We start from the raw sequence: 12,386 nt of genomic DNA, 5'->3' as shown, positions 1-12,386 counted from the left end.
TGGTTGGACCCCTCAGCTCTCTCTGCCCACCCTGGGCCACAGTGGTCATACAGGTCCTTGTGCCCTTCAGCAGACGCAGTGATGGTGGAGCACAGTGTGCAGGAGTCCCTGTGGCTCTGGGCAGCCTCTTGAAGGACACATGCATAAGAGACCTCTGGCACGCTCCTCGACTGGGAAGGCAACTGCTTGCCCAGGTGACACCAGCTGAGCCCCCATGTCGCCAGCAGCCACCCAGGGACATAGGCAGCACTCTCCATTCCCAACCCCAGCATGCAGCACCCTGCACCCCAACTGTGCCTGCAGTGACTGCTCTCAGCTTTGTGTCCCGGACTGCCTGGGCGCAGTTGAGGCAGCCGTGTTGGGCAGATCCTGGCCATTCCTGCCCCGGGCAGCCCACATCCTTGGAGACAGAGTCTGATCTCAACTCCCTTCACTCCATAAAGGGGCACATCCAGAAGTGACAGTTGTCTCTAACTGAGATTCCAGAAATTGACTGTGACTAGGAGCAGAGGGTGCTGATGCACACGGATGAGGAACACCCCTGGGAAGTGGCTTCTCTCCATGAGATCTCAGTGTGCATCAGAGCCTGCTGTGCTCAGAGTCAGAGCCAAGAGCATTGCTGTTGTCAGATATGGGTTTATTGAGGGTGAAACACAGGTTTGGCAGCAGCAGAGGGTCAGTGCCAGGATCCAGGCAGGAGGCCGGGCCAGCACCTCACCAGGCCACCACGTTCCCTTCCCAGTCCAGGAAGGTCCCGCTGTCCTTCTCGGAGAGCTTGGAGAGCACCTTCAGCATCCCTCCTACGCTCGCGTCCACCGTCAGCGGGGGCTGCAGGGCAGAGGGAGAAACACGGGCGTGTGTGCCCAAGGGCTGCCCAGGCTGTGCCCTGGAGCCCGGCTGCGGGAAGGCAGCGGCTGGGCCGAGGGGGAAGCAGAGCCCTGGCAGGAGGGTGAGAGCTGGGAAGGCGGGCGGTGGGGCTGCCAGGAGCCAGGGCTGGCGCTGCGCAGGGGTCCCAGGGCAGGGAGAGCTGCCATGGTGCTGAGGGAGCGGCCCCCTGAGGGGGTCTTGGGGCAGGGCTCCGGGAGACAGCAGCCTCCCATTGGGAAACCAACACAGACTGTGGATGCACCCAGCGGTAGGGGAAGCTCCTACCTTTTCTCCAACTGAGTTCCCCATGTCTGTTTGCACCCAGCCGGGATGGAAAGCAATGCAAAGGATGCCGTGTTCCCGGTACCCCATGGACTGGCACCTGGTGAGCATGTTCTGAGCAGCCTGTAGGAGAGAGCACAGGGATTAGGTGGGGATCAAGAGATCATGCATTGAAAAGGCAAGGTGTGTGACAGGATCTCAGTTACAGTGATAAGAGATTGAGAGACTGTCAGAGATGACAATAGAGGGCTCATACATTCTTTTGAAGAGTAAGGAATGTTTGGGTAATGTCCAAGATGTCACAAACCTTGCTGCAGCGATAAGAGAGACACTGTTCAGATTCCCATAAATAGACTTCTTTGATTGAACCAGCAGTGCTGGAAATGTTGACAATGGCTGCCTTGCTGCAGCTCATCCCTGAGCCTGGGCTCCCCTGGGCTGCCTTTTTCAGCAGCGGCAGGAACGCCTGTGGGAGGGGAAGGAGAAGCATGCACAGAGGTGGTTCATTGCAAGGGCACTTTTCCCTTCACAGCAGTTCACATCAGAACCACAGAATCAGAGGACAGTTGTGATTGATAGATACCACTGGAGATCATCTGGTGCAACCTCCCCTACTCAAGCTGAGCCACCAAAAGCCCACTGCCAGGACTGCATGCAGGTGGCTTTGGAGGATTTCCAAGGAGGGGCACTGGACAACAGCTGTACTCAGTCCTTGCCAGCACTCAGCCACCCATCCCTGAGCTCTGTCCCACCATCTCCTTCCATTTCTCTATAGAGGATCTCAGTGCCTCAGTACAGGGACGTTCCTGGAGCTGTGGGTGAGCACGTTACCTGGCTGAGCAGTAGAGGTGCAACGGTGTTGGTGGTGTACACCTCAGACATGTCCTTCAGTGTCTCGGTGTCAAGTGAGTTCACCTTCAGAACAGCAGCATTGTTGATGAGGAGGTTCAGCCCCGAGCCCTTGAGGCGCTCCCCGACGCTGGCTGCGGCCGCCTTGATGCTGGCGGGATCGGTGACTTCTGCAGAGGCGAGGTGGGGAGGTGAGAGCCCGCTGCCCTCGGTGTCTGCCAGCAGGCACGGTGCTGGGACAGAGCCCTGCACCAGGGATGTGGGAGGACGCAGTGCTGGCAGAGCGGGGAGCCCAGGGAGGCACCTTGTGCTACAGCTGTGTCACCTACCGAGCGGGACGATGACCAGGTTGGGGTGCTTGGAGGCCAATTTCTGCAGCTCCTGTAGAAGACAGCGGGTGTGAGCCCGCTGTCACACTCTGTTCTGCTCAGCCAACAGCAGCCCTTTGCCTCCAGCCCTGGGGCACACGGTGCCAGGCAGTGGCAGCAGCTCCCTTCTGGACCCCAGGGAGCCCTGGGCACCCCATTGCTTGCATCCCGCCCCAGTTCTCCTGTGCCCGAGGTCCAGGGCTGCAGCTCCCTTCACACATCCCCACTCCTGCAGCAGCCCTGCTGTCCCCCACCTCAGCTCCAGCCCAGCCCAGCCTCACCTGTGCTCGCTGTCCCTTGGGGTCCCGGCAGCCTGCAAAGACCCACTCAGGTGGGTTTGGCAATGCCAGCAGGTGCCGGACAAACCCCAGGCCGATTCCCCGGTTGGCCCCAGTCACCAGAGCGGAGCGGACACGCAGCTCTCCCATATTGCTTCTCCTGCTTCTGCTCCAGCTCACATTGCTTGTTCAGTGCTCCAATGCTTCTTATAGCATGCTGAGCAGACAGCCCACCCCCTAAGGGCTTGCACAAACCCTTGTCTCTGTTTGCAATCTCTCAAATTCTTTGAACTGTCTGGGACACAGCTCCTGACTGAGAGCTAACATTGCAAAGGGCAAAAATCAATTCGATTTTTTAAGGCAAATTCTGCTTTAAGTTGTGTGGAAGGTGATTGTGAGCTCCTTCAGGGGTTTCTGGTCAAGGCTTTTTTTCAATGCCACATAATTATGAAGAAATTGAAGTAGCCATAAAGAATGTGCAGGGACACAAACTGGACCTAAAATGGAGAAGCGTTCGTGTGAACCCAACCTGGTCTTATGCTCCTGAGTGAGGGTATTCGCGAATGAGATAGCTTGTTCTGTCAAGTGTACCTCATACACCAGCTCAATAATGGGAAATTGAGGCCAAATTAAGAAGCCAGAAACCCAAATGTGTCAAGACACAGATTGGAGAAAGCAACCATGGAGTCCAAGACATGAGATGGATCTCCCTGTGACACTGCTTGATGGGGCAGTGAGAAAGCAGAGGTGCCACTTTCTGCAGACAATTTAGCAGGGTCTGTTGTGATGGGACAGCAGGGAAATGGTTTCAAACAAAAAGAGGGGATGTTTAGACTGGGCTGCGAAGCACTGGCACAAGCTGCCCAGAGAGATGATGGCTGCCATGTCCCTGCAGACATCCAAGGTCAGGCTGGACGGGGTCTGAGCACATGATGGAGCCCTGATTATCACAGGACAGTTGAACAGGATGACATTTAAGTGTTCCTTCCAAGTCAAACGTTTCTAGGGCTCTGTTCTATTTCCACCGAACTCTGTCTAATCTTCTAATTTCTCTGGTTAAATCTTTTATTTACTCTCTGTATATTTATACTCTCTCTCATGTGTCTCTCTCTGTTGCAACTCTGTAGTCTCACAGCTGTGACAGAGACTGCTATGCTCAAACACAGAGTCGGCAGCTTTGCTGTTGTCAGACATGGGTTTATTGGGGATGTAGCAGAGGTTGGGCAGCAGCAGAGGGGCCAGTGCCAGGATCCAGGCAGGAGGCCGGGCCAGCACCTCACCAGGCCACCACGTTCCCTTCCCAGTCCAGGAAGGTCCCGCTGTCCTTCTCGGAGAGCTTGGAGAGCACCTTCAGCATCCCTCCTACGCTCGCGTCCACCGTCAGCGGGGGCTGCAGGGCAGAGGGAGAAACACGGGCGTGTGTGCCCAAGGGCTGCCCAGGCTGTGCCCTGGAGCCCGGCTGCGGGAAGGCAGCGGCTGGGCCGAGGGGGAAGCAGAGCCCTGGCAGGAGGGTGAGAGCTGGGAAGGCGGGCGGTGGGGCTGCCAGGAGCCAGGGCTGGCGCTGCGCAGGGGTCCCAGGGCAGGGAGAGCTGCCATGGTGCTGAGGGAGCGGCCCCCTGAGGGGGTCTTGGGGCAGGGCTTCGGGAGACAGCAGCCTCCCATGGGAAACCAGCACAGGCTGTGGATGCACCCAGCGTGGGGAAGCTCCTACCTTGGCTCCTCCTTCGCATCCCAAGTCCGTTTGCACCCAGCCGGGATGGAAAGCAACAGTGAAGATTCCATGTTCCCGGTACCCCATGGACTGGCACCTGGTGAGCATGTTCAGAGCAGCCTGTGGGAGAAACATGGACAGAGGATGCCCATTGGGAGGGCACATTTTCTTCCATAGAGGGTTACATCAGAACCACAGAATCAGAGGACAGTTGTGATTGATAGATACCACTGGAGATCATCTGGTGCAACCTCCCCTACTCAAGCTGAGCCACCAAGAGCCCACTGCCAGGACTGCATGCAGGTGGCTTTGGAGGATTTCCAAGGAGGGGCACTGGACAACGGCTGTACTCAGTCCTTGCCAGCACTCAGCCACCCATCCCTGAGCCCTGTCCCACCATCTCCTTCCATTTCTCTATAGAGGATCTCAGTGCCTCAGGACAGGGATGTTTCTGGAGCTGTAGGTGAGCGCATTCCCTGGCTGAGCAGCAGACGTGCAATGGTGTTGGTAGTGTACACCTCAGACATAGAATCATAGAATCATAGAATTACTCAGATTGGAAGGGACCTCAAGGATCATCAAGTCCAACCGCAGCCTAACCACAGTACCCTAACTCTAACAACCCTCTGCTAAATCATATCTCCGAGCACTACATCCAAACGGCTCTTAAACACATACAGGGACAGTGACTCAACCACCTCCCTGGGTAGTTGAAAATACAAAACGAATGCGGGGAAATACTATCGGCTGTATTCACTAATTTAAATGTTTGGTTACTTCTGGAGTGTTAATTACTTAGCGTCCATCACCAGAGGAAGGGATCGTTCCGGGACATGTCCTTCAGTGTCTTGTTGTCAAGTGAATTTATCTTTGCAATTCCAGCGTTGTTGATGAGGAGGTTCAGCCCCAGTTCCCCAGTTGGCCCCAGTTACCAGAACAGAGCTAACACTCAGCTTTCCCATATTGATTCTCCTGCCTCTGCTCCAGCCCATGTTTGTTCAGTTCCCAAATGCTTCCTGTCTCATAGCGAGCTTCCTGCTCACCGCCTCAGGGCTTGCACAAACCGTTGTCTCTGTTTGCAATCTTTCAAATTCTCTGAACTGTCTGGGACACAGCTTTTGGCTGAGAACCACCTTTTTTAAAAGGCAAAAATCAATTTACTGTTTTTATAGCAAATTGTTTATCTGGTGATGCCTGACCCCCTAAATCGATAGCCAGCAGCAGCCCTGGCCAGGAGAAGCTTTGGTTTGTGAGGAGAGTGGAAGCAGCAAGTGGGAAGGAGACACGATGCCCCTGGGACTGCAGGACTTCCACTGAGCTGCTCCACCAGCATCACAAGCCAGATGGGCTTTGCAGATCGTAGCCATGCATAAAGAAGTCAGGGTGATCTCATTCCCCTTTCCCTGTCTGTCTCATTCAGACTGTTGCTCAGATGGCCACAAGCTGGTGTTCTCTGCTCTCCTTTCTTCCAAGCAAATGCCCCATCATTGATTGTCCCATTGAAGCTTTATAGAGCAGATCTCACGTGGCCTGCTTGCTGAAGAATGCTTTCACTCTCAGCCTTCTCACCTTGCTCACATTATTGTGCCTCTCAATTGTTCACTGCACAAGAGCACTCCCATTTCATTCACTTATGAAGACATTCTTACCAAGATGACACATTTACCCTTTCTGCTGTCTGTTCTTTTATTTCATGACATGTCCTCCCTGTGGCCCACACAATTTTCTGCACTATCATGCTATGATCTGTTCCTGCTGTGCTAGCCAACTAAGGCCATGCTTTCAGCTTCTTGGGGCAACACTGCTCTGTGCTCATCACCACTTTGAACCTCTGAGTCTTCTAGCTGTCTCTCCCCATGAGTTCTGTCTGAGGCTCATTGAGTGCTGTTCATTCTCTCTGCCTCAGCACACCTCCCAAACTGCAGGACTGGCTTTCTACACCCAGATAATTCTTTCCCATGGCCTTTTTCTGTATTTTCACACTTCTCATGGCCACAGACCACCATTCTATTAGCTGATAAATGCCGTTTGTAGAAGACAACGACCCTCCTTGCTGAGTTGGCTATGGAGCCTTGTCACAAGCGCTGCCCTCCCCAAGTCTCACACGGGCAATTTCTGCCTAACCATGCTGCATGGATTCAGGACTTGACTTTACCTTCCACGCTATCGGTGGCTGAAAGCTCCCTTCTATTCACACCCACCCAGATGTTTGCACAAAGGGCAATTACAGAGGCACTATACCTATCTTGGGAAATACGATGTTGTTTGTTAGGCTGAGAAACGAGGGCATGGCCGTTGTATTTACTATGATTAATCCACCGTGTAAGCAGCGGTAAAAGTGCTGCCTTTTATCAAGATTCATGACTTTACAATGTGTTCAAGGCTAACCAGGCTCATGTCTTCACCTGTTAATCATTTACTAAAGAATAAAAGGACAGTGATGAATGAACAGCTTATCAAGGGATGGCTTGGGCTTACTCCTGCCACTGCCTGAATGCTGAAGCTGGGCAAGTCCTATCAGCCCTCTTGACTCATTTCCTTGTTTGGCTGAAAAGTACTACTGACACCACATTGTGAAGGGTTTGTGCTGGGATCCAGAGTGAGACTAAGGACGTGTCTCTTTCTGAACCTCATGGTGAATTTTCTGGTTCACACCAGAGTTCCTGAGCCAAGAGCTTCTTATAAGCAAAGCATTTCTGAAGGTCTCAAACTGTCTCATTGCAAAAAGCAGACACGGAGGCTTCGATGGAGCCACACTGGATGCTGATGGAAGCTGACCACAAGGCCAAGCAAGGTCCAAAATGCAGAAAGCACTTTCACTTCCTTGCACCCAAGCAAGGCTGAGGAAATGGAGGTGGAGCAGCATCAGGTAACTCTTTTGGCTTCTACGGGAAGGAGCACAGAAGAGCCAATCTTCTTTCAATGCTGCTGAATTTTAGTATAGCAAAGGGGCACAACTACCTTCTGGTGGATTGAAGCTTGAGTAGATGGCTGGGAGAAGAGAAGTGCTTGGGCTCCTGGAATACAACATGGAAGATGTGGTTGTGTACTCAAGACAGACCTTAGGACACAGAATCACAGGACATCCTTAGTTGGAAGGAATCCATGTTTAATTATCTGACAACACTGGAACACTTTGTGGTAGATCTGCAAGACTCCTCCGTGCAGGGAGGCCCATGGAAAGACACAAAGTAAAATTCTTGCTTGGACACTGGGAGGCTGGGGCAAGGGGAAAGGCAGCCCTGTTGTCTTTATTGAATAAAATCCCAAGGAGATGTGCTTTTACATCAGTAAAGTAAAAATATAACGCAACGATGGTGCAGATGTTGTAACTGCTGCGCCATGCTCACTGCCATTTCAAATCAGAAAAAGTCTGTGGGCTCTGAAGCTCCTAATACAACTCCCATTGCTTTATTTGCAGCAATCATCTCTTTGATTGCTTTGCAAGCTTTCCCACACCTTGAGTATGCCAGGAGCTATAATCATATCTGCTATCACCACGTGCATACTCACAACAGTGACCTCATAGAGGGTAAAAGTTACAGATAAAAGCATTTGAACATGTACTCATAATTCTACACTCAAGTACCCTGAAGTTTGGTAGTAGAACAATGCTTTAACAGACTGCAGGACATTACCAAAGCTTTTTCTTCTTCCCTTCCCTTCCCTTCCCTTCCCTTCCCTTCCCTTCCCTTCCCTTCCCTTCCCTTCCCTTCCCTTCCCTTCCCTCCCCTCCCTTCCTTTCCTTTCCATCCCCTCCCCTCCCCTTCCCTCTCCTTTCCTTCCCCTCCCTTCCCTTCCATCCCCTCCCTTCCCATCCCTTCCCTTCCATCCCCTCCCTTCCCATCCCTTCCTTTCCATCCCCTCCTCTCCCCTTCCCTTCCCATCCCTTCCCTTCCCTTTCCTTCCCCTTCCCTTCCCTCTCCTTCCCTTCCCCTTCCCCTCTCTCTTTCTTCCCCTCTTTCTTCCTTCTTCATTTTTTTCTTCCTGTTTTTCCTTTCTCCCTTTTCTTCCTTTATTCTTCCTCTCCTTCCTTTTCTCTTTTTTCCCTTCTCTCTTTGCAGTCTCACGGAATGCTCACAACATTTAGCTAACAGAATTCCTGTTCCAAAGCCCAGAATGGAGCAAGCCACAGGCACCCTGCAGAGCACCCAACAAGAGCTGCTTGGGGTGACGCTTTCCTCAGGGCTCTTTTTACTACTCACCATCGATTTGCTGGTCTATTTACTTGTGCCGGCGGTGTTTTAGTTCAGTGTTTGTGTAAAAAAGGAACATAAACCAGCACCACAACAACACCCCCTCCGCACGCAGGGCCAAAGCGTTGCGTTGGGCCCCAGGAGGGAGGCGCCAGGCTGGGCCCTCCCCGGGCAGCGGGCAGGCGGGGGGCATGGCGGCTCTGCGGGCCCGCTGCGTGCTGCTCACCGGCTCCAACCGCGGCATCGGGCTGGAGTTGGTCAGGCAGCTGCTTGGGGGGCCTCACCCGCCCGCCCACGTCTTTGCGACCTGCCGGGACCCAGAGGGACCGCGGGGGAAGGTCAGCGTGCGGGTGGGGGACTGGGCTGCGGCGGCTGGGCTGCGGGCCCGGAGCTGCGGGGCGGCGGAGGTGAGGGCGGCAGGGTGGCGATGAGGGCGTGGGGCTGCTGAGCAGCGCTGCGGGCAAGGATGGAGGCCACCGGTGTCTGAATACAGCCCTTGTACCACCCTCGTTGGGCTGAAACGTGGGGCAGACACGTGTCGTGTTTTGGGGAGGAGCCACCTTAATGCTGTCACTCCTCTCGCCCTTTGGATGTTGGGGTGAGAGGTGGCTGGGCGGCAGGGGGGGAAACGCTCGCTGGCCATCACAAGCTGCTGAGAAGTGTTTGCCAGCATTGCCTGGGCCCAGGGGTGGCGTGGGGACACGCAGCCTGATGCTGACAGCCAGGGTCAGTGTTTACCCCGCGCCACGGTGGCGGGATGTGTTGGTGGTAATGGCCTTAAATTGCACCAGAAGAGGTTCAGGTTGGGTACTGGGAACAGTTTCTTCCCCTTGTAGCATTCTCTGTGGGCATCTTTGTGAGACGTTGTAATCAATTTGGGCACATTGAATGTGGTCTTGTTGTCTACAACCCATTAGAGGTAAGGAAAGCTCAGAGCAGAGGGATCCATTTCAGCTGGGCAGGTGAGATGTAGCGCCCAGAGCATCCAGGACTTGTGACTGTGCTGTTTGCATCCAGATAAGTCTTCCCCAGCCTTCAGAGTGGATGACCGTGGGCGCCTTGGCATTGCTCTTGGCATCACAGCCACCTCCTGCTGATTGTTTCTGCGTTTCTTTCCACAGGAGCTGAGAGATCTGGCATCTAAACACCCAAACCTGGTGCTGGTGAAGCTGGGTAGGTGTGCCCTGGCTGTTGGCTGATACCTTTGTGCCACCAACCACGCTGGCCCCATTCTCCTCCCATCTCTGGCCGCAGGCTCTGCGTTTGGCTCCACATCCCAACATCTGCCTTCAAGTGCTGCTACCACCCAAAGCCCAATTCCTCCATCCCTGCCTCATCCCACACCTCCCACAGCTGCAGCATCCCACTCCCTGCGGCCACAGGACGGGGAGCTTCTGGAGACCAACCACGGGCTGTTTCTCTGGGGACCGTCCCCCCCAGGAACGTTGCAGCAGCACTTTCCCACCCTGGGGTTGTCTGCAGGGCACCCCGCGCGTTGCAGAGATTTTGGGTGCCCGGGTGCTCTGGGCTGGTTGCACAGCACCCTCTGCTGCCCACAAGGGGAAGAGACAGCGCAGTTTGAGATGCCCGACTGCTCTCGGGAGCTTAACCCATACCTTCTCCCCAAGCCCCTCGGGTGGACTCCAGCCCCAGGGATTACGAGGGTGTTCAGCGTTCAGAAACAAATCTAAGCACCCTTCTGCGCTGGGGGAAATGGGACCGAAGCCCATTCTTTGCCTCTTGCAGATGTTGCAAATCCCTCAGAGATTGTCAATGCGGCAAAGATTGTGGAGGGGAAGCTGAACGGCGCAGGGCTGAACCTGCTGATAAACAATGCTGGCATCTTTACCCCGGTGTCACTGGAGACGGTGGACTCTGAAGAGATGATACGGGCTTACAAGACCAATGCGGTGGGACCGCTGCTGATGGCCCAGGTAACTCTGCCTTCTGTTCCTTTTGGCTTCAGCCGTGTGCCTCTCTGCTCACTGTGAAGGTCCCATAAGGCTTTCTGAAGTTTCCTGAGGCTGTGGGAAGAAGAGGATGGTGCTAGCTGGTGCTCACACCCTCTCTCTTGGCTTCCTGCCCCCGCCGGGCAGCAGCAGCTTGGAGCATGGGCACCCACCAGGCTGCTCGTCCCCAGGCGTTCCTGCCCCTCTTGAAGAAGGCTGCCCAGGACAGCAAGGATAAAAGACTGAGTTGCAACAAGGCAGCCATCATCAACATCTCCACCCTCTTGGGGTCCATAGAGAGAACTCCTGAGTCCTACTTCAAGCCGGTCATCTCCTACCGCTGCAGCAAGGTAAGGAGATGGGGGCTCAGGAGCTGGCTGGGAGTCAGAGCTGGCCCTTGCCAGGCCTGTTCTTAGGGCAGCAGCTGAGCTTATGAGATGGAGGAATGTAAATGTGTTGGTCACCATCTAAGTTCTCTGGACACCTGCATGGCCGTTCCCTGCTCACCTAGGGGATACTTGCACTGTTCACCATCTCCTGGAGATCTGGCAATGTTTTTTCTCCCTCACCTTGAGGCACAGATGGGGTTGGAGGTTGGTTCATGGCACATTCTAATGCTTTCTTCCTCCTCCAGGCTGCCCTCAACATGCTCACCAGGTGCCAGGCTCTGACCTACAGTGAGGCTGGGATCCTGTGCGTGGCACTTCACCCCGGCTGGGTGAAAACTGACATGGGCACCCAGGAGGTGGGTGCAGGCTGAGCTTCTGCAGGACATGGGCCTCTCTGCATGGTGCACCAGGGAAGTGGCATCGGTACATGTCCTGTGCCAGAGCCTCCATCTGAGGCTGTAGGAAGCTGTTTCAGGGGGACAAGGCTTTGGGCTGTCCCAGAGATGTGCCGTGATGAGACCTCCATCTTGTAAGACTCATCCTGTAAGGGATTGTTCACACTGCAGGATCCCTGTTTTGGGAGAGGGAGTGGGGTCCCTGTAACCATGGGGCGTTGATAAACCTGCACGTAGCATCCCACTTGCAGCAGGACCTTCTATATGGCTCAGCTCTGTGTGCCTGGTTCCTGGAGCTGCCCCCAAACTTGCAGATGGCTTCTTAGCCCAAGCCACCTCCATCCAAACCACGCAGATACCCAAATGTTCTCCCACATGAGCGATCCATCCCATCTCCTGTGGCTCTCCCCAGCCTGGGGGCAGGGAGCTTTGCTGGGATGGATGTGAGCTGAGATGGATGCTCAGCCCTGCTCCTCACTGATGCCCTTTGCAGGCTGACCTGACGGTGGACACGAGTGTGCGGGGGCTGCTGTCAGTGCTGCCCATCCTGTCTGAGAAGCACAGCGGGATGCTGCTCAACTGGGAAGGCAAAGCAATTCCATGGTGAGTCCCTTTGAGGGACCACAGAGTGCCAGGGGTGCCCTGAGTCCCCAGGATCCTCATCACGGCGTGGCATGCAAGTAACCTACCCAGGACTCTGCCACTGGCTGTGCAGGGCAGGCTGAGATCCCTGCATCTGAATGGCTAATAAACACAATGGTCAATTAATGTTTTTCCCAGTGCTCTCATTGAGACTGTTCCTGCCCTGGTCCAAAGCTGCTCTCTGTACAAAATAACCTGCCATTAGAGCAGTCTGTCTGAGCGGAAGGCTCATCCCACTGGGTGACTCAGCAGCTCAAAGCCCTGCTCAGTGTGCCTGCTCTCTGCCATTCTTCTGCCCAACGCCTGGCAGTGGAGTCTCTGCTACAAATCTCTAGGTGGGACTTTGTGCTGGATGCAGTGGCGGGTTTTCCCAGTTTTAAAAAGTTTTCCACCCATACCTTCCCCTTCTGAATGGATCTTCCCCTTGGGGGACTATAGGGAAAAGCAGCCAGAGGCTCCT

At 54.5% G+C, this 12,386-nt stretch overlaps 2 protein-coding genes across 3 annotated transcripts; one reads left to right on the top strand and one right to left on the bottom strand.

The window, feature by feature from the left end:
* Positions 1 to 624: 624 nt before the first annotated feature.
* Positions 625 to 2,857, bottom strand: LOC146543457 (uncharacterized). The gene is made up of 6 exons (XM_085234605.1): positions 2,648 to 2,857; positions 2,328 to 2,379; positions 1,981 to 2,168; positions 1,457 to 1,615; positions 1,153 to 1,272; positions 625 to 828 (listed from the first exon to the last, which is right to left on the bottom strand). The coding sequence occupies exons 1-6, from the start codon at positions 2,792 to 2,794 to the stop codon at positions 715 to 717; spliced, it is 780 nt and encodes a 259-aa protein (XP_085090731.1). The 5' UTR covers positions 2,795 to 2,857; the 3' UTR covers positions 625 to 714.
* Positions 2,858 to 8,686: 5,829 nt separating this feature from the next.
* LOC104912983 (uncharacterized) lies at positions 8,687 to 12,052 on the top strand. Of its 2 annotated transcripts, none has more exons than XM_085234598.1 (6): positions 8,687 to 8,889; positions 9,673 to 9,724; positions 10,298 to 10,485; positions 10,692 to 10,850; positions 11,135 to 11,245; positions 11,778 to 12,052. In XM_085234598.1, the coding sequence occupies exons 1-6, from the start codon at positions 8,743 to 8,745 to the stop codon at positions 11,889 to 11,891; spliced, it is 771 nt and encodes a 256-aa protein (XP_085090724.1). In that variant the 5' UTR covers positions 8,687 to 8,742; the 3' UTR covers positions 11,892 to 12,052. The 2 variants fall into 2 exon arrangements, with proteins under 2 accessions (XP_085090724.1, XP_019475198.1); XM_019619653.3 differs by lacking the exon at positions 8,687 to 8,889 and adding an exon at positions 9,166 to 9,277.
* Positions 12,053 to 12,386: the final 334 nt, after the last annotated feature.

This window comes from Meleagris gallopavo, chromosome 13, assembly GCF_905368555.1.
Source record: "Meleagris gallopavo chromosome 13, MGAL_WU_HG_1.1, whole genome shotgun sequence".
Taxonomy (NCBI): Eukaryota; Metazoa; Chordata; class Aves; order Galliformes; family Phasianidae; genus Meleagris; species Meleagris gallopavo.
This window is presented reverse-complemented; position numbering and strand designations above follow the sequence as displayed.